General features: G+C 40.3%; 1 protein-coding gene across 1 annotated transcript; it reads left to right on the top strand.

Moving 5' to 3' along the window:
* The first annotated feature begins 3,931 nt into the window (after nucleotides 1-3,931).
* Nucleotides 3,932-19,797, top strand: LOC129844616 (myosin heavy chain, fast skeletal muscle-like). The gene is made up of 38 exons (XM_055912719.1): nucleotides 3,932-3,981; nucleotides 5,162-5,381; nucleotides 5,501-5,644; nucleotides 5,734-5,890; nucleotides 5,993-6,020; nucleotides 6,143-6,263; nucleotides 8,795-8,887; nucleotides 8,972-9,035; nucleotides 9,145-9,243; nucleotides 10,674-10,777; nucleotides 11,003-11,141; nucleotides 11,327-11,595; nucleotides 11,682-11,852; nucleotides 11,944-12,256; nucleotides 12,392-12,462; nucleotides 12,664-12,751; nucleotides 12,854-12,971; nucleotides 13,096-13,219; nucleotides 13,706-13,842; nucleotides 13,954-14,209; nucleotides 14,326-14,568; nucleotides 14,737-14,913; nucleotides 15,034-15,179; nucleotides 15,277-15,367; nucleotides 15,472-15,861; nucleotides 15,937-16,063; nucleotides 16,153-16,271; nucleotides 16,378-16,574; nucleotides 16,664-16,847; nucleotides 16,940-17,105; nucleotides 17,509-17,633; nucleotides 17,750-18,058; nucleotides 18,141-18,470; nucleotides 18,575-18,745; nucleotides 18,863-18,967; nucleotides 19,049-19,144; nucleotides 19,366-19,500; nucleotides 19,618-19,797. Exons 2-38 carry the CDS (start codon nucleotides 5,181-5,183, stop codon nucleotides 19,636-19,638), a joined length of 5,829 nt encoding a protein of 1,942 aa, XP_055768694.1. The 5' UTR covers nucleotides 3,932-3,981; nucleotides 5,162-5,180; the 3' UTR covers nucleotides 19,639-19,797.
* The last annotated feature ends 2,267 nt before the right edge of the window (nucleotides 19,798-22,064 follow it).

Raw genomic sequence — 22,064 nt, 5'->3', positions numbered from 1 at the left:
TCAAGGGGATATCACCAGCTCTTCAAAATGTTCATGTTGAATAGGGTCAACTCCTTTTGCCGTTTGAATTGGGGAACATCTCTTCATCTGCCTGACCTAATCAACGTCACATAGTTGTAAGGAAGCAGTTACACAATAAAAGTATTGTTACAGTGGAGGAGACTAGACAGATGTCTTGACCTGAAGGAGGTAGGTAGAGTTGGAGCATTCTGCACAGGTTGATTTGTTTGTAAGTATCTAGAAATTAAGTCATCCCTGGACTCAGTCATATATACAGTTGAAGTCGGAAGTTTACATACACTTAGGTTGGAGTCATTAAAACTTGTTTTTCAACCACTCCACAAATTTCTTGTTAACAAACTATAGTTTTGGCAAGTCCGTTAGGACATCTACTTTGTGCATGACACAAGTCATTTTTCCAACAATTGTTTACACACAGATTATTTCACTTATAATTCACTGTATCACAATTCCAGTGGGTCAGAAGTTTACATACACTAAGTTGAATGGGCCTTTAAACAGCTTGGAACATTCCAGAAAATGATGTCATGGCTTTAGAAGCTTCTGATAGGCTAATTGACATAATTTGAGTCAATTGGAGGGGTACCTGTGGATGTATTTCAAGGCCTACCTTCAAACTCAGTGCCTCTTTGCTTGACATCATGGGAAAATCAAAAGAAATCAGCCAAGACCTCAGAAAAAAAGTTGTAGACCTCCACAAGTCTGGTTCATCCTTGGGAGCAATTTCCAAACGCCTGAAGGTACCACGTTCGTCTGTACAAACAATAGTATGCAAGTATAAACACCATGGGACCACGCAGCTGTCATACCGCTCAGGAAGGAGACCCGTTCTGTCTCCTAGAGATGAACGCCCTTTGGTGCGAAAAGTGCAAATCAATTCCAAAACAAGAGCAAAGGACCTCGTGAAGATGCTGGGGGAAACAGGTACAAAAGTATCTATATCCACAGTAAAAACGAGTCCTATATCGACATAACCTGAAAGGCTGCTCAGCAAGGAAAAAGCCACTGCTCCAAAATCGCCATAAAAAATACAGACTACGGTTTGCAACTGCACATGGGGACAAAGATTGTACTTTTTGGATAATTGTCCTCTGGTCTGATGAAACAAAAATAGAACTGTTTGGCCATAATGACCAACGTTATGGTTGGAGGAAAAAAGGGGAGTCTTGCAAGCCGAAGAACCACATCCCAACCGTGAAGCACGGGGGTGGCAGCATCATGTTGTGGGGGTGCTTTGCTGCAGGAGAAACTGGTGAACTGCACAAAATAAATGGCATCATGAGGAAGGAAAATTATGTGGATATATTGAAGCAACATCTCAAGACATCCGTCAGGAAGTTAAAGCTTGGTCGCAAATGGGTCTTCCAAATGGACAATGACCCCAAGCATACTTCCAAAGTTGTGGCAAAATGGCTTAAGGACAACAAAGTCAAGGTATTGGAGTGGCCATCACGAAGCCCTTACCTCAATCCTATAGAATATTTGTGGGCAGAACTGAAAAAGGGTGTGTGAGCAAGGAGGCCTACAAACCTGACTCAGTTACACCAGCTCTGTCAGGAGGAATGTGCCAAAATTCACCCAACTTATTGTGGGAAGCTTGTGGAAGGCTACCTGAAACGTTTGACCCAAGTTAAACAATTTAATGGCAATGCTACCAAATACTAATTGAGTATATGTAAACTTCTGACCCACTGGGAATGTGATGAAAGAAATACAATCTGAAATAAATCATTCCCTCTACTATTATTCTGACATTTCACATTCTTAAAATAAAGTGACGATCCTAACTGACCTAAGACAGGGAATTTATACGAGGATTAAATGTCAGGAATTGTGAAAAACTGAGTTTAATGTATTTGGCTAAGTTGTATGTAAACTTCTGACTTCAACTGTATTTCAAACTTTCAAATTGCGCATTATAATAAGCAGGTAAAATAAGCTCATTCAAAGCAATAACACATTCATTAACAAAATCCTAAAGAATTTAACAAAATGCTATTGTTGTTACTTACTTGAAACTGTGGTCTGCTTCCCTGTGCACAGTTGCTGCTGCTTGGCAAACAAGGAAGCTCAAGTGGTTGAATTTGACAGTAGCACGTCAAGGTCCCTGAAAACACAATAAGCCTTCTAAACATGTGAAACATTTTTGGCAGAACACAGCCATATGAAATATGTCCTAATAAAAAAGGAGTGTTTCAAAGGAGATATCAAGTATCACATTTTTACTTGAATACAGGAGACCATTATATCCTGTGGGTAACCACTTGAGAATTTCTTAACCCTCCTATCCACTGTTCAGATCAGATCACCTTTCCAATGGGAAAAAAAAAGTATCCTTCTGGCAGCCTTCTCTTGGTTTTAAATCGTGCCGTATTAGATCCCTTGGCGACTGCATGGCACATTCTTGGCAAAACTGTGGGAGGAAGGTCACCCTGATACTTTCTTCAACAACTGTCAATCTCTACAGTACATCTTCAGATTGAGATCTCATTTTAGCTTAATGTTCTGAGCTGTGTGTTCTTAGCATAATAATGGTACTCCACGGTGTTTACAGCATGGGAAAAAATAAAACCCATTCTAATAGTTTAACATTTATTGTAATATCTATTGTCAAGACACAGGATACATTTTTCAACAGTACAATATTAGTGTATACAACAACCCACTGGGTACAGACGTCAATTCAACATCTATTCCATGTTGGTTCAACGTAATTTCATTGAAATGACGTGGAAACAACGTTGATTCAACCAGTGTGTGCCCAGTGGAAAAACAACTGGCCCCGTCTCAAAGTAACACTCTTTGGTAGAAGATTTAACACCTACAAAAATAAAACAAACACGTAATGTGCAATGTGACTTTACTTGCAAAGGGAAAACCTTTAAATCTCGAGGGAGCAGAAACGCAACGAGATTAAACACTCAATGACTTAAGATGGGTTCTTATTGGGAGGTTGTCTCATCTTCCTTCATGTGATGAGCTGGTATGTCCACAGCTGTTGGCCCTGTTGTGTGGAACAATAATCTCTTGGAACCCTCCACCTTACTTTACTTCAAGCTCATTGGCATTACCCATTTTATTTCTTTATAACAATTTAGGACTTGCACGGCTACTGCAACAGTATACCAATGACATTTCAAGATGTCACGGCTAAATGAGGATATTCTGTGTGTGCCAGTGAACGTTTTTTTTTTTTAAAGAGCCATAGATTGACCTAACCTTGAATCAAGTATTTTCTGTGCACTACTTGAAACAAAGCTTGAGTGTTAGAAATGCTTGACAAAAAACCTTTCACACCTCATTTGAGATTTTGTAGAGATTTCATCATAGATTGAGTCAATGTTTTTACTGCACAACACAAAACACGTATTTACATATCTTGTAAAACATATAAAATAAGATCTATATATATACTGTGTACGCTACAATATTTAATGTCAACATCAATTAAATAAATCATTCAAAACAATGACAGCCACTGACGCCCCTGATTATATGTGAGATAAATCATGGGATATTTCACGATGCAGTCACACGTCAACTAGCAGTCTAGAGGTTACTGCCAAACAAAGCCAAAATACATGACCAATGAGATCAAGTAGTAATCTCCTGAGAGCACTCGTCCCTCTATATAAGAAGCGACACCACTCCTATCAGGACAGACAGGGACCCAGCTAAGGTAAGTCATGCTCCAGCACAGATGCTACCTCAGTTTAGTCTTGCTTTGCTCATAGATAACAAGCACATTTAAATGATCAAACGTTCTGATTATTTCTTTGATTATAATCTTAATCACTATATCTTAATTATTAGAGTCACTCTATATTGCATTATCTGATTTAATATTATACATTTTAATATGTAGAGGAAGCTGTAAAATACTAAATAAATGTTTTGTCTATTCAGGTATTCTGTTCAAAGGCTGCCAGAGACTTACCTGCACTGTTGGTGCCTAACAAGGTAAAAATATTTTACTTTGCAAACATTACATGTAGTTATAAAATGGTACATTTTTGTGTTATCACATATACAGTACCAAGAATGTTAATTATTAGTTACTAATTTGGCTAAGGTCCTGTCATTCCAATTAAATAATTGTTTTGTGTACCTTCAGTAACCTTCAGTTTGTGTATCTGCAGTTCAATTCAAATCAAATCTGGAATCAAATCACATTTTATTGGTCATATGCACGTGTTTAGCAGATGTTATCGCGGGTGTAGCGAAATGCTTGTGCTTCTAGTTCCGACAGTGCAGCAATATCTAACAAATAATATCTAACAATTTCACACAACATATACCCAATATACACAAATTTAAGTAAAGGAATTGAATTAGGAATATATAAATATGTGGACAAGCAATGTCAGATCGGCATAGACTAAGATACAGTAGAATAGTTTAGAATACAGTATATACATATGAGATGAGTAAAGTGACATTATTAAAGTGACTAGTGTTCCATTTATTAAAGTGGCAAATGATTTCAAGTCTGTGCATATGGGCAGCAGCCTCTCTGTGCTAGTGATTATGGCTATTTAACAGTCTGATGGCCTTGACCTTGAGATAGTTACCATAGTAGTCATGAAGTGACAACATACCATAAGGTTATCTTAGTGTATAGTGTTGTATGCTGTCAATGTGTCCAACCACCGCTCAAGTACCGTTCAATGATTCCCTTTAGTCCGAGTGAAGTCAGTACTTTACAGTTGGGTTATCTTCTCTTTGTAAGACGTTAATAATGAGAAAGATTTCAACTCTTAAAGGCATCATCTGTAACATCTTGTTCAATGATCATTTCAACTAATGTACCCACCACAGTGGGCTGCTGAAGGGAGGACGGCTCATAATAATGACCGGAACGGAGCGAATAGAATGGCATCAAACACATGGAAACCAGCTTTTTGATGTATTTGATACCATTCCACAATTCCTCTCCAGTCATTACCACAAGCCCATCCTCCCCAATTAAGGTGCCACCAACCCAGTGATTCTCGGTGAATAGCCTATAACATATGCCGCATGAGCTTAGTACAACTGACTTAACCTATCATAAGTCAAAATCTGAAGTCGAATTTCTCCATTGTTTATATTTTGTTGGTACCTGAGTCTTTGTTAACAACAATGCATTACATTCTAACAGCAAAGAGCAAAGAGCCACCATGGGGGACTCAGAGATGCAGTGCTTTGGCGTGGCGGCCATTTATCTCCGCAAGCCGGAAAGGGAGAGGATTGCAGCCCAGGCTGCTCCCTTTGATGCCAAATCAGCTTTCTTTGTGGTTGAGCCCAAAGAGATGTACCTCAAAGGGGTTCTCCAGAGTAGAGAGGGTGGCAAAGCCACTGTCAAAACGCTATGTGGGCAAGTAAGTGATATAATGTATCTCTATCTCAGCACTCTAATAAAAACGGATTAGTACATACAAGGTAAGTAACATTTTAGATTAATTATTAATCTCTTTTATGTCTATTTTTTTTGGCACAGACCATCACTGTAAAAGAGGATGATATCCACCCCATGAACCCTCCGAAGTACGATAAAATTGAGGACATGGCCATGATGACCCACCTCAATGAGGCCACGGTGTTGTATAACCTCAAAGAGCGTTACGCAGCATGGATGATCTACGTGAGTTTAAATGAAAGATAATCTAGCGTTCAAGACATGAATCAATGGAGAGTTGAAATGTTAACAAACATTATTCCCTTCTATTACAGACCTACTCTGGGCTGTTCTGCGTCACTGTGAACCCCTACAAGTGGCTCCCAGTGTACGACCAGTCGGTTGTGAATGCTTACAGAGGCAAAAAGAGAATTGAGGCCCCACCCCACATCTTCTCTATCTCTGATAATGCCTATCAGCACATGCTCACTGGTATGCTCACTTATTGGTGCAATTTAAATTAACTGAAAAAGAGAAGGCCTCTTTATTGTCTCATCAACATAGGCTAATCTTTGATATTTTTCCCTCTTGCAGATCGTGAAAACCAGTCAATCCTCATTACGTAAGCACCTGTGTCTGTGTAGTCTAATGAACGTATCAACTTCATTAAGTCTTTAGCCTTCAATCGTTTTGAACAGAAAACAACTGTGTAAAGTGTTTATTTTGAGTGTTTCCTCCCCGCAGCGGAGAATCCGGTGCAGGAAAGACTGTGAACACCAAACGTGTCATCCAGTACTTTGCGACAATCGCAGTGGCTGGAGGCAAGAAGGAACAAGCAGCAGCTGCTGCTTCTGGGAAAATAAAGGTGAGACACATTATTGTATATACTGTGCAAATACAGTGTGTCGAGATTAAAGTATGTTGATTTCAGGCAGAGGCATCATGCTATTGTTATTTTTTGGTGTGGGTACTGATGACCAAATCTGCTAACCTCTACCGACCCCCCCTCCCGGATCCGGGATCCTCCTCATCAGAAACGCTGACTAGCATAGCCTAGCCTAGCGCCACAGGGAATATCATATAATATAATTTCATGAAATCACAAGTCCAATAAAGCAAATGAAAGATAAACATCTTGTGAATCCAGCCAACATGAGAGACAGAGAGCAACGTGAAATACAGTAATACTCATCATAAAACATTTATGAAAAATACATGTTGTACACATAATTAAAGATAAACATCTTGTGAATCCAGCCAACATGTCCGATTTTTAAAATGTTTTACAGCGAAAACACAACATATATTTATGTTAGCTCACCACAATAGCCCAAAACACAACGCCATTTTTTCACCGCAAAGATAGCTTTCACAAAACCCACAAATAGAGATAAAAATAATCACTAACCTTTGAACAACTTCATCAGATGACAGTCTTATAACATCATGTTATACAATACATTTATGTTTTGTTCGAAAATGTGCATATTTATAGCTACAAATCCTGGTTTTACATTGTGAACATGGCGCCAAAATGCTCCAAATTGTCCGGAGAAATTTTAGAGAGTCATGTAATCTAACAGAAAAACTCATTATAAACTTTGCTGAAAAATACATGTTGGACATATAATTAAAGATACACTGGTTCTTAACGCAACCGCTGTGTTAGATTTTTTTAAATAACTTTAGTAAAAAGCACAGCAAACAATAATCTGAGACAGCGCTCAGCCATTCTCCGCCATGTTGGAGTCAACATAGTCAACAAAAATACGAAATAACATCATAAATATTCTCTTACCTTTGATGAACTTTCATCAGAATGCAGTGCCAGGAATCCTTGTTCCACAATAAATTGTTGTTTGTTTTAGATTGTCAATTTCTTCTGTCCATTTCTTCTGTCGAATTAGCAACTTTGGCTAGCATAGTGGAGCTCACGTGTCCATGAAAGTTTGACGCATGGAACGAAAAATTCAAAAAGTGATAATAAAAGTCGAATAAACTGGTCAAACTCAGTTGAGAATCCATCTTTAGGATGTTTTTCTCGTATGTATCCAATAACGGCCCAGACGGAGCATTTCTTCGTGTCTACCTAAGGCATTGCAGACAACGATATGGTGCACCCTGGTGCGCAGCAAAATGCTGCCAATATGGCTGACCTGTCACTCCAAAAGCTCTCATTCGGTCCCACATCAGGCTAGACACCTCATTCAACGTTCTACTGCCTGTTGACATCTAGTGGAAGGCGTATGAAGTGCATACATATCCATAAATACAAGGCAATTGAATAGGCGAAGCCTTTCACAGAGACCATTTCAGAATTTTCACTTCCTGTTTGGAAGTTTGCCTGCCAAATGAGTTCTGTTTTACTCACAGATATAATTCAAACAGTTTTAGAAACTTCAGAGTGTTTTCTATCCAATAGTAATAATAATATGCATATCATATGATCTAGAACAGAGTACGAGGCCGTTTAAGTTTTACACAATTTTTTCCCAAAGTGGAAATGGCTATTAAGAAGAAGTTTTAAATGTATTATTCAGAAAATAAATCATATTGTTTAGGCCTATATTTTTTTCAGTACAAATGCATAAAACTGAAAGTAGTGCGCTTCCTTATTAATTTAAAAATATATTTTAAGGGTATTTTGACACTTTTTTTAGACAGTTATGAAACGAAAGAGGGATACAGGCAGGTGGGAGATGTAGTGGGAAGGGTGGATGCAGGGATTAAACCCCTGGCTCCAGTGGGGAGCTTTGTACACTTGATATGTCTCTCCACAACACCCATCAGCTTCAATGGCCATGGCCCAATCCCAAATGGATCACGAAACCCTACGCATTTTGACAGGAGCAATCCATATGGTAATAGCGTCATTTTGCTCTCTAATAGGCCCGGTGAAAGTTTCACCATGTCGCATCTCAGATCTACACAATTGTGTTGTAGGGTCTAGGGCACAGGAGGTTGGTGGCACCTTAATTGGGGAGGACGCGCTCGTGGTAATGGCTGGAGCAGAATGAGTAGAATGGTATCAAATACATCAAACACGTGGTTTCCATGTGTTTGATGCAGTTCTATTTGCTCCGTTCCGGCGACTATTATGAGCCGTCCTTCCCTCAGCAGCCTCCAGTGGTCTGATGGTACATTTCAGATGGGGCCTATGACACCCTAGTTAAGGAAGTCCATGTAAGTAGATTTGAAGAGTAGATTTCCAAAACTTCACAGAATCAGTCAGCTCACATTTGTGTTTTTTCATCAGAAATGTTTGCAAATGGCCCGCCACAAGGAGTCGCAAGAGCGTGATGAGCCAAGTAAAGCCCCCCTGGCCAAACCCTCCCCTATAGCATTTTGGAATTAAACTCTTCATTTATAAAGTTTGCTGTATCATGTCATCTCTAGGGGTCGCTGGAGGATCAAATCATTGCAGCTAACCCTCTGCTGGAGGCTTATGGTAATGCCAAGACTGTGAGGAATGACAACTCCTCCCGTTTTGTAAGTAATGTTAAAATGCCGCTTCACATTACTTGCTGCCTGTTAAAATCTTGAAGAACTACTTACAATGTCTCGACTGTTCAGGGTAAATTCATCAGAATCCATTTTGGAACTACCGGAAAGCTGGCTTCAGCCGATATTGAAACTTGTAAGTATCTTCTAAAATGGGTATGTTATACAACATACAACTTGTCATTATCTTCTAAAAGGGTTATGTTATACAACACACTCTTAACCATGCTATACCTGAACTACAGATCTGCTGGAGAAGTCTAGAGTGACATTCCAGCTGTCTGCTGAGAGAAGCTACCACATCTTCTATCAGCTCATGACTGGACACCAGCCACAATTGCTGGGTGAGAGACAAATATAGAAATATGACATGGAATACATAAGGCCAATAGGGCTACATAAAAGCCTGTTAAACTCTGAGAAGTTGTTCTGGGCCCTGTACTGGGTCTGGTAAGTTTGAGGGTTACCATCAAATAGGGTACACCCTGATGGTCATTGCAAAGCAATACATTTCCTTCTCCATCCACATTATCTTGTATGCATCCTCCACATGCACCATTAACACCATTAATATTTTTGACAACTTTTACTTTTACTTCACTACATTCCTAAAGACAATTATGTACATTTTACTCCATACATTTTTCATGACACCCAAAAGTACTCGTTACATTTTTTATGCTTAGCAGGACAGGGAAATTGTGCAATTCACGCACTAATAAAGAGAACATCCCTGGTAATCTCTATTGCCACTGATCTGGCGGACTAACGGACTCACAAAACCCAAATTCTTTGCTTAAATTATGTATGAGTGTTGGAGTCTGCCCCTGGCTATCCATAAAGTAAAAATATTTGCTTAATATAAGGAATTTGAGATGATTTGTACTTTTACTTTTGATACTTAAGTATATTGAAAACCAAATACTTTTAGACTTTTACTCAAGTAGTATTTTACTGGGTGACTTTCACTTTCAAGTATGACAGGCGGGTACTTGTTCCACCACTGACCGTTGATCAAGTTCACTCATTTATAATAGGAAAAGTGATTGGGAAAATAAGTTTGAAGTTTCCTCACCTGTCTGTGTCTTGTTTATTTTTTAAGTACCACTTGAAAGGCCTGATTTCTAGGGTCATTGTAAGATGTCAGGCTTGAAAATCTGTTCAGCCATTTTGGCACTGTGACTCACTACCCAAACCAGACAGTGGCCAAGATACTTCATGTGACTTCTTGCTCCCATCTAGTGGACGAACTGGGAATCAGACAGGGGGTATATTTACACACTGGACAGGTAGAGACTCCAGCTTTCTCCTCATAAATGATGTATATCATTCCTCTAAGACGAAAAAGGATTCCTGTGAAACGAAAGATTACTTTGCCCTGCGTCTTTTAAATGTCTGTGTTCCTATGGACATTTGAGCATGTTTCGAGTGACAACATTAGGTAAAAGATCTGACTTTTTAATAAAAATTAAATATAAAATATATATATATCCTTTTGGAACAGTAATTGGTGACATATTTTATGTCAAACCTAGACTTTCAAATATTTTATTCCCCAACATTTGACAAAAAATATCTTGGGCTCTGTAATAGTCACATTGTTTCTGACACCTTTATCAGAATCCCACAGTTCTTAAGACTTATAGTTTTGTAACCAAAATGTATTGTATGGGGGTAGTATACAATATTATGTGTCATTTAGAAAATGCCACCAGAGAGTGTCCGAGTTGAACAGGTTAATAATGTCACTGCTAAACATGTGTACATATTCCAGATGCTCTTCTGATCACCACCAACCCTTACGACTATCCCATGCTCAGTCAGGGTGAAATCACCGTCAAGAGTATCTGTGATGTGGACGAGTTCATTGCCACTGACGTAAGTCAAATTGACATATGTTATTTTATGCCATAATTGTTTGTTCTTAACATGATGAATCATATTTTGATCATATTTTGATTGATGTTGCACGGAATCGTGTTTTTCTTTCTTACTTGAGAGAGGTGATGTGTAGTGTTCTTCCAGGATAGGAGGGAAATCAACTTGCTTTTCAAAGGAAGTCCATTTTGTGTAATCATAGCCCACCTCTACTTTAAATCACAGGAGGCCATTGACATTTTGGGCTTCACTGCTGATGAGAAGATTGGCATCTTCAAGCTGACTGGTTCTGTGATGCATCATGGGGCAATGAAGTTCAAGCAGAAGCAGCGTGAGGAGCAGGCTGAGCCTGATGGCACTGAAGGTAAATTGAAAAAGGATGAGGACACTGCAACCAGAAATCTCTGGCGTTGTCAAACTGGTATACATTACATGCATGAAATCAAATCAAGCAGTACATATTTACTCAACATGGTGATTGAAATATCTGATCTTTGTAAAAAAGTATGATCTTTGTAAAAAAGAGTACCATTTTACCTTCCATCTTAGTGGCTGATAAAATCTCCTACCTCATGGGCTTGAACTCCGCTGACTTGCTCAAAGCTCTGTGCTACCCCAGAGTGAAGGTCGGGAATGAGATGGTGACCAAGGGGCAGACTGTACCACAGGTTGGCAACTCGGTTATGGCCCTCTGTAAATCAGTCTATGAGAAAATGTTCTTATGGATGGTTGTCCGTATCAATGAGATGTTAGACACAAAGCAGGCCAGACAATTCTTCATTGGTGTGCTGGACATCGCTGGATTTGAGATCTTTGATGTGAGTGGTAAACAACTTACTTTTCCTTCCAATTTACACTAACTACCTGACTTAATGCACTACCCTAAACATTTCATTTTCTCCAGTACAACAGCTTGGAGCAGCTTTGCATCAACTTCACCAATGAGAAACTGCAACAGTTTTTCAACCACCACATGTTCGTACTGGAACAAGAAGAGTACAAGAAAGAGGGAATTGAATGGGCGTTCATTGACTTTGGTATGGACTTGGCTGCCTGCATTGAGCTTATTGAGAAGGTACACATAATAACAATTTTCTTAATTTCTTAAATCAATATTTTACTGTAAAAAAGCCTGGTCTCTATTAAAAGTATTCTGTTCTCAACAGCCAATGGGCATCTTCTCCATCCTTGAAGAGGAGTGCATGTTCCCCAAAGCTTCTGACACTACCTTCAAGACCAAGCTGAATGAACAGCATCTTGGCAAAACTGCCGCCTTCCAAAAGCCAAAGCCTACCAAAGGAAAGGAGGCAGGGAAGGAGGCCCACTTTGCCCTTGTGCACTATGCTGGCATTGTAGAATACAGTATCACAGGCTGGCTGGACAAGAACAAGGACCCCCTGAATGACTCTGTTGTGCAACTCTACCAGAAGTCTACAGTCAAACTGCTGGCTTATCTCTATGTAACTCCAGCAGCCGATGGTAGTGTTCACTATTCACACAGATTTTTTGAAAATATTTACATAAAGCCTAGTTATGGCATTAGCGCATTCCGTAAATACTAACACATTTTGCATCCCTGTAATGCTGGAATTTATCTTTTGAATATACAAATAGAGGCTGCAAGCAAGAAGGGTGGCGCCAAGAAGAAGGGCGGCTCCTTCCAGACAGTGTCTGCTCTGTTCAGGGTATGTGTTCATCAAACATGGAGAGAATGTTCCATTATGACGGGAGAGGGGAAATATTCACAATTTATTCATATCATAATATGTTTAAGGTGTGCGTGGATCTGAAATGGCTTTTGTTCAAAATGTTTGAGATTCAACAATTGAGTTTGGAGTTTGCAAGGCAAATGTTTATTGTTGATTTAAGTATGCTTAAACTTTCAGGAAAACTTGGGCAAGCTGATGACCAACTTGAGGAGCACTCATCCGCACTTTGTGCGATGTTTGATTCCCAATGAATCAAAGACACCAGGTAAGTGCTAAAAAGCTGGAAATTGTTTTTAGCCCTGTGAAGAAAAACCTTGTTTTAAGTTTTATGAAAGTGAATGAGTAAAACATGACGTTTGTCTACAAGGTCTGATGGAAAACTTCCTGGTCATCCACCAGCTGAGGTGTAATGGTGTGCTGGAAGGTATAAGAATCTGCAGAAAGGGCTTCCCCAGCAGAATCCAATATGGTGACTTCAAGCAGAGGTAAATACACAGTACGCTTGAAAAGTCAGCCATCGTCAGTGGTTGCAGATATTGTGACATCCAACACAGCTGTGTGGATACTGCGTGGTAGTGATTGATGAAGTTGAACTATCTTTTCTTCCAGATACAAAGTATTGAATGCCAAAGTCATCCCTGAGGGACAGTTCATGGACAACAAGAAGGCTTCAGAGAAGCTCTTGGGGTCCATTGATGTGGACCACACTCAGTACAAGTTTGGGCACACCAAGGTAAAACAGTATTCCTCTTACTAATCTCTTGTGGACAGACTACATAACATAAATGGTATTGTAATGTTAACATCTGTCAAAAGACTGTGGGATCCAACGACTAACGAGCAACGGTAGTTCCAGTACTTTAGTTTTCCATCACTGGTTATTTGGACGTGTCAGGATTGGGTGAAGGTGGTGCTTAAAGTGGGGGCAGAGATTTGAAGCAATAATTTGAAGCAATGATTTCAAGTGGAACGTTTTCTTAATGGGGGGAGGGGGGGGGGGGGGGGGCTTTGGCTGAGAGTTTCCATTTAGGGAGGTGGAGACTGTTACTCTCATCAGTATCTTTTCTCACATACATCTTCCCCCAGAACCTAATCAAATATGTGACGCAGTTACACAATATTTTAGATCTGGGTTTCCGAGATTACTCCTTTAAAGGTGTTAACATGCTCTTTGAACCTCTGAGTTCAGAATATTTTTCTAATAAACACTAAATTGCAGGTGTTCTTCAAAGCTGGTCTGTTGGGTACTCTGGAGGAGATGCGAGATGAGAAACTGTCTTCTCTGGTGACCATGACTCAGGCCCTGTGCAGAGGTTTTCTCATGAGGAGAGAGTATATGAAGATGATTGAGAGGAGGTAAAGGCTTTGCTGGAAAGAAATGTCTATCCATCCTCATTGGTTTACACAGTTGTTGCGTTTATAATTGACTTGATCCAACTATTGTTTTATTTGTTTGGATTTTGACAGAGAGTCTACTTTCGCCATCCAATACAACATCCGCTCCTTCATGAACGTCAAAACCTGGCCATGGATGAAGCTGTACTTCAAGATCAAGCCTCTTCTAAAGAGTGCTGAAACTGAGAAGGAGATGGCCCAAATGAAGGAGACCTTTGAAAAAACAAAGGAGGATCTGACAAAGGCATTGTCCAAGAAGAAAGAGCTTGAAGAGAAGATGGTTGCTATACTGAATGAAAGAAATGCCTTGGCGTTACAAGTAGCATCTGTAAGTAGCATCTGTAACTGAATGAGTGGATTAGTAAAATGTGCATCAACCCTTGTGTATATTTGAGAGTATAATTGTGAAACAATTAATAAAATATCATATAATCATAACTCTAGGAAGGTGAGAGCCTCAATGATGCTGAGGAAAGATGTGAGGGACTCATTAAGAGTAAGATTCAGCTTGAAGCCAAACTCAAAGAGACAACTGAAAGGCTGGAGGATGAGGAGGAGCTCAATGCTGAGGTGACTGCCAAGAAAAGGAAACTGGAGGACGAGTGCTCTGAGCTGAAGAAAGACATTGATGACTTGGAGCTCACCTTGGCCAAAGTAGAGAAGGAGAAACATGCCATCGAAAACAAGGTTATCTATTTTTCAATACAACCTTTGTGCATGCCAGGTCGCAATTGTAAATGAGAACGTGTTCTCAATTTGCCTACCTGGTTAAATAAAGGTGAAATTAAAAAAATTAAAAAAATCTCTATAGATACAGGCAACCATGTTAATGAAACATTACATGATTCTACTTAGGTTAAAAACCTAGTGGAGGAGATGGCCTCCCAAGATGAAACCATTGCCAAGTTGACCAAGGAGAAGAAAGCCCTCCAAGAGGCACATCAGCAAGTCCTTGATGATCTCCAGGCAGAGGAAGACAAAGTCAACACTCTGACCAAAGCCAAGACCAAGCTTGAACAGCAAGTGGATGATGTGAGCAAAAAAACAAACTGAATTGATGAAGTAAAAAGAGGTTATAACTAGTAGTACATTATCCATATACACATTTAGGTGGAACCACAGTACAATAATGCCTGCCCTCTGTTAAAACAGCTGGAAGGATCTCTGGAGCAAGAGAAGAAAGTCCGCATGGACCTTGAGAGAGCCAAAAGGAAGCTTGAAGGAGATCTGAAACTCTCTCAGGAATCCGTAATGGATCTGGAAAATGACAGGCAGCAGTCAGAGGAGAAGATTAAGAAGTAAGTTGCTGGCCAATACTAAAGCAAGCTCGTATATTTTACTGAAAGTACTTCAACTTCATCTCCATTCCCTGTTCTTGTGTTCAACTGTACATAGGAAGGACTTTGAGTTAAGCCAGTTTCTTAACAAGGTTGAGGATGAACAGGCACTTAGTCTTCAGCTCCAGAAGAAGATCAAGGAGCTCCAGGTTGATTCAAGACGTAGCACTTAACTAAAGTGATTCTAATCTATACAAATAAATATTTCTAGTTGGCTTTGCAAGGGCTGAATATATACGCCCATGTATTTCAGGCTCGGGTTGAGGAGCTGGAGGAGGAGATTGAGGCTGAACGTGCTGCTCGGGCCAAGGTTGAGAAGCAGAGGTCTGATCTCTCCAGGGAACTTGAGGAGATCAGTGAGAGGCTTGAAGAAGCTGGAGGTGCAACATCTGTCCAGATTGAGATGAGCAAGAAGCGTGAGGCTGAGTTCCAGAAGCTGCGTCGTGATCTTGAAGAGTCCACCCTGCAGCATGAGGCCACCGCTGCTGCTCTCCGTAGGAAGCAGGCCGACACTGTGGCAGAACTGGGAGAACAAATAGACAACCTCCAGCGTGTCAAGCAGAAGCTGGAGAAGGAGAAGAGTGAATACAAAATGGAGATTGATGACCTCTCCAGCAACCTGGAGTCTGTTTCCAAATCAAAGGTAAAAATAACAGATTTGTATTGAAGTCAAAAAACAAGTCATGATCAAATAACTCTAAAACTGTACTTGTTTCAGGGAAACTATGAGAAAATGTGCCGCTCTCTTGAGGATCAAATGAGTGAGCTCAAATCCAAGAACGATGAACATGTGCGCCAATTGAATGACATAGGTGTGCTAAGGGCAAGACTGCTGACAGAGAATGGTTAGTGTGCAAAGAAACACTACTTACCCAAACAAACATCATCAATATATCTGCTAGAAACATATTTCCTACATTGTATCTTCAATCAGGTGAATACGGGCGTCAGATGGAGGAAAAAGAAGCTCTGGTTTCCCAGTTGACCAGGGGCAAGCAAGCTTTCACACAGCAGATTGAGGAACTCAAGAGGCACATCGAGGAAGAAGTGAAAGTAGGATAAATCACATAATAGGTTTGCAAAGAAGTACATAAAATGTGTACAAATCGTTTTGAACAAATTCTAAAGAAAGGTTTCTTTCTCTACAATCAACCGAAAGTCCAAGAATGCCTTGGCCCATTCTGTTCAATCAGCCCGCCATGACTGTGACCTGCTCAGGGAGCAGTTTGAGGAGGAGCAGGAGGCCAAGGCTGAGCTGCAGCGTGGAATGTCCAAAGCCAACGGCGAGGTGGCTCAGTGGAGAACCAAATATGAGACTGATGCCATTCAGCGCACTGAGGAGCTTGAGGATGCCAAGTAATTAAAGACATTGAACATGTTCATAATGACCAAAATACCTACAATGGCAAACATCAGAGAAAAAACATCTTTCTATACCTTTACAGGAAAAAGCTTGCACAGCGTCTGCAAGACGCACAAGAGACAATTGAAGCAACAAACTCCAAGTGTGCTTCTCTGGAGAAGACTAAGCAGAGACTGCTGGGTGAAGTGGAGGATCTCATGATTGATGTGGAGAGAGCTAACGCTTCAGCTGCCCAACTTGATAAGAAGCAGAGGAACTTTGACAAGGTACCATGAAAGACAAGATGGCAAGGAAAAATGAATGAAATCCACCTATTCAGTCACTAATTTATTCATGAAATTGTTAATGACACTTCCAGGTTCTGACCGAGTGGAAGCAGAAGTATGAGGAGGGCCAGGCAGAGCTAGAGGGGTCTCTGAAAGAGGCCCGCTCTCTCAGCACCGAGCTGTTCAAGATGAAGAACTCCTATGAAGAATGTTTGGACCACCTGGAGACACTCAAGAGGGAGAACAAGAACCTGCAACGTATGTTCCAAACATTCTGAAACAAACCTAAAGTAACTGTCCAGTGAACATCTCTTTAGCTGGCCAATCAGCGGTCTACTCACATTAATATTTTTAATGACCGGTATATGCCCACACCATTCTGTTATTGGGGTACGCTCACATCACTCTAACACAGTCATTTAACATACTTCATTTAAAAAAAATGTAAGGTAAGCTATTTCACTCATATTGTAATTAATTATAGGTCAAATTTCATAGTAATCTGGAAACACTAGACAGTTACTTTAATGTCTACATGCAAGAAAACAATACATGCAGTTTAACATTTTCTTTAAATATTCTTATTAGGGTAAATACTCTTTAATTAAGCAATCTAATTGACCATCTTGTGTGATGACCACTATTTCCATGTTTCTCAAAGAGGAAATCGCTGACCTGACTGAACATATTGGTGAGTCTGGAAAGACCATCCATGAGCTGGAGAAAGGAAAGAAGACAGTGGAGATTGAGAAGTCAGAATTTCAGACTGCCCTGGAGGAAGCAGAGGTAAAAGAGAATACAGATAAAATGCCCATTTTTAAAGTGGAAGGGGAAGTAGGTACAATACATTCTGTTGTCTATTACTCATCTATAACTTAATTGCAATTTTGATACATTTTAAGGCTACGCTGGAGCATGAGGAATCCAAGATTCTCCATGTTCAGCTAGAGCTAACCCAGGTTAAAAGTGAAGTTGACAGGAAGCTGTCAGAGAAGGATGAGGAGACAGAGCAGATCAAGAGGAACAGCCAGAGGATGATGGACTCCATGCAGAACACTCTGGACTCTGAGATCAGGAGCAGGAATGATGCCCTGAGAATCAAAAAGAAGATGGAGGGAGACCTCAATGAGATGGAGATTCAGCTGAGCCATGCCAACCGCCAGGCTGCTGAAAGCCAGAAACAGCTGAGGAACATCCAGGGAGCACTCAAGGTATGGATTTTAAACATCTACTTGACTCGGGAAGGCTGTGAGACAAATATGATATCATTGAGTTTTCTTCCTTTGACCTCAGGATGCCCAATTGCACCTTGATGATGCTGTCCGCGCCTCAGATGATATGAAGGAGCAAGTAGCCATAGTGGAGCGTAGGAATAACTTGATGCTGGCTGAGATTGAAGAACTGAGGGCTGCCCTGGAGCAGACAGAGAGAGGGCGCAAAGTGGCCGAACAGGAGCTGGTTGATGCCAGTGAGCGTGTTGGACTGCTGCATTCTCAGAATACCAGCCTTATAAACACCAAGAAGAAGCTGGAGGTTGACCTTACTCAGGTCCAAGGTGAAATGGAAGACACTGTCCAGGAAGCAAGAAATGCAGAGGAGAAGGCCAAGAAGGCTATTACTGATGTGAGTCCTTACAGCATATAATATAAATCTAAAGTCTTACAGCAAATGTACTTGCCGATTAGTAACATCCCTATCCTTTTCTACATGAAATTCCATGGTGGCAGGCTGCCATGATGGCAGAGGAGTTGAAGAAGGAGCAGGACACCAGCTCTCACCTGGAGAGGATGAAGAAGAACCTGGAGGTCACAGTGAAGGACCTGCAGCACCGTCTGGATGAGGCTGAGAACCTGGCCATGAAGGGCGGAAAGAAACAACTCCAGAAACTGGAGTCCAGGGTAAACTCTAACTACATCATCTTAATGAAAACTATCACACTGATTACTAATGACTCCACCAATGACAAAGGAAATACACTGTAATAACTTGGTTATAATCAAATTATTTAATTCAAGGTCCGTGAACTGGAGAGTGAAGTTGATGCTGAACAGAGACGTTCAGCTGATGCTATTAAAGGTGTTCGCAAATATGAGAGGAGAGTCAAGGAGCTCAGCTACCAGGTACTTTCAACATCTGATGAGAAGAACCCTGTAAAGAGTAATCTTGACCCCTAAGCCATAATCGTCCTTTAATTTATACAGACTGAGGAGGATAAGAAGAATGCGAGCAGGCTCCAGGATCTGGTGGACAAGCTGCAGCTGAAAGTGAAAGCCTACAAGAGACAGTCTGAGGAGGCTGTAAGTAAATGTAATTCTTATTATCGTAGAAATACCATAAAACTGCATAGTTTCAACTATGCATTCTAGATTTACTTTGGTAACATTTACTTTACTTTACCTATGGCCTGCAGATATAACGCTCCATAACTTAACTTATAAGCAGGTTTGAGCCTTTATAATGTCTTATAATAAGGCTTACAGTATATATGTTACATTTGACCAGTTGGTTTGTCTTACAGGAGGAGCAGTCCAACATTCACCTGTCCAGGTACAGGAAGCTGCAGCATGAGCTGGAGGAAGCTCAGGAGCGTGCCGACATCTCTGAGTCCCAGGTCAACAAGTTGAGAGCCAAGAGCCGTGAAATTGGCTGCAAGGTATGATAACCCTTTATTAATAGGTCATTCTGTTGCCATTCAACAAATATGGCTGAGATTAGAAATTAGATTAATGTGATTAATGACTAATTATTGTTCCCTAAATGTTTCTTTTAGTCCAAGGATACAATGGAGTGATCAGCTTTGGAGGAATGGAGGAAACGAGACATTCACAAGCAACCATACAATATGAATTTCTTGTGAAATGTTTACAAACTGTAACTAGTAGGCCTACCCTATGTGTGAACAATGGCACATTGGGTGTGAACACTGCAGGCTGCAGCCAATAAAAATAGCTTGTTATCATCCCTCCTGTGTGTTTCGTTCTCAGTTACAAGTCATACAGTGCATTCGGAAAGTATTCAGATCCCTTGACTTTTTCCACATTTTGTTACGTTACAGCCTTATTCTAAAATGTATTAAATAAAACCTTTTCCTCATCAATCTACACACAATACCCCATAATGACAAAGTGAAAACTGTTTTTTAGACATTTTTGGAAATGTATTAAAAATAGAAAACAGAAATACCTTATTTACATAATATTCAGACCCTTTGCTACAAGACTCGAAATTGAGCTCAGGTGCATCCTTTTTCCATTGATCATCCTTGAGATGTTTCTACAACTTGATTGGAGTCCACCTGTGGTAAATTACATTGATTGGACATGATATGGAAAGCACACACCTGTCTATATAAGGTCCCACAGTTGTTTCACATTCTTAAAATAAACTGGTGATACTAACTGACTTTAAGACAGGAAATTTTTACGAGGAGTAAATGTCAGGAATTGTGAAAATCTGAGTTTAAATGTATTTGGCTGAAGTGTATGTAAACTTCCGACTTCAACTGTATAGTACTATGCATTTGAGTAAAGTTTAGGTTACTCGGCCCAACACTCAAGGGTGTGGGGCTCATTATTGCAATAATTAATCGACATTGAATTAAGATGATTGTTTGAAGAAATGACAAAGTCTCTCTTACTTGATTAGAATATTCCACGACAAAGGACAACCATCTCTGCAGCGCTACACCAATCAGCCCTTTATGGTAGAGTGGCCAGACAGTAGGCACTCCTCAGGAAAAGGCACATGACAGCCCGCTTGGTTTGCCAAAAGGCGCCTAAAAGACCCTCAAACCATGTGAAACAAGATCTTCTGGTGTGAGGAAACCAAGATTGAACTCTTTGGCCTGAATGCCAAGCTTCACATCTGGAGGAAACCTGGCATCATCCCTACGCTGAAGCATGGTGGTGGCAGCATCATGCTGTGGGGATGTTTTTCAGTGGCAGGGACTAGGAGACTAGTCTGGATCGAGGCAAAGATGAACGGAGCAAAGTACAGAGAGATCCTTGATGAAAACCCACTCCAGAGCATTCAGAACCTCAGACTGAGGCAAAGTTTCACCTTCCAACAAGACAATGACCCTAAGCACACAGACAAGACAACACAGAAGTGTCCTTGAGTGGCCCAGCCAGAGCCCAGAATCAAATCAAAATCTATTTGAGATTTGAGATTCTTCAAAGTAGCCAGCCTTTGACTTGATGACAGCTTTGCACACTCTTGGTATTCTCACAACCAGCTTCATGAGGTATTCACCTGGAATGAATTTCAATCTACAGGTGTGTCTTGTTAAAAGTACATTTGTGGAATTTCTTTCCATCTTATTGCGTTTGGGCCAATCAGTTGTGTTGTGACAAGGTAGGGGTGGTATACAGAAGATAGCCCTATTTGTAAAAGACCAAGTCCATATTATGGCAAGAACATCTCAAATAAGCAAAGAGAAACAACAGTACATCGTTACTCTCTGCATGTGTGGTTCCCACCATGAAGCATAGAGGAGGAGGTGTGATGGTGTGGGGATGGTTTGCTGGGGACACTGTCAGTGATTTATTTAGAATTCAAGGCACACTTAACCAGCATGGGTACCACAGCATTCTGCAGTGATGCAGTACGCCATCCCATCTGGTTTGTGCTTAGTGAGACTATCATTTATTTTTCAACAGGACAATGAACCAACACACCTCCATGCTGTGTAAGGGCTATTTGACCAAGAAGGAGAGTGATGGAGTGCTACTTCAGATGACCTGGCCTCCACAATCACCTGACTTCAACCCGATTGAGATGGTTAGGGAAGAGTTGGACAGCAGAATGAAGGATAAGCAGCCAACTGTTGGTAAAGTATTCCAGGTGGAGCTGGTTGAGAGAATGCCAAGAGTGTGCAAAGCTGTCATCAAGGCAAAGGGTGGCTACTTTTAAGAATCTAAAATAAAAAATATATTTTGATTTGTTCAACACTTTTTTGGTTACTACATGATTCCATATGTGTTATTTCATATTTGTGATTTCATCACTATTATTCTACAATGAAAATAGTAAAACATAAAGAAAAACCCTTGAATGAATAGGTGTGTCCAAACTTTTCACTGGTACTGTATATGTATGTGTATTTGTATAAATTATTTTAAATATGAACACATTTAAATGAACACGTTTATAGTGTCAAATTATAGCCATGGTATAAAATGCATATTCAACTCGGGGCTCGATGCATTCTCTGGAAAA

The sequence above is a fragment of the Salvelinus fontinalis genome, chromosome 3 (assembly GCF_029448725.1).
Source record: "Salvelinus fontinalis isolate EN_2023a chromosome 3, ASM2944872v1, whole genome shotgun sequence".
NCBI lineage: Eukaryota > Metazoa > Chordata > Actinopteri > Salmoniformes > Salmonidae > Salvelinus > Salvelinus fontinalis.
This window is presented reverse-complemented; position numbering and strand designations above follow the sequence as displayed.

Bases quoted from the DNA above. Each gene is read 5' to 3' on its own strand.
- LOC129844616 (XM_055912719.1), top strand. From the start codon at position 5,181: ATGGGGGACTCAGAGATGCAGTGCTTTGGCGTGGCGGCCATTTATCTC. The intron at 9,244-10,673 runs GTGAGAGACAAA...TACATATTCCAG, and splicing joins ACACCAGCCACAATTGCTGG to ATGCTCTTCTGATCACCACC. The intron at 18,059-18,140 runs GTATGGATTTTA...CTTTGACCTCAG, and splicing joins ACATCCAGGGAGCACTCAAG to GATGCCCAATTGCACCTTGA.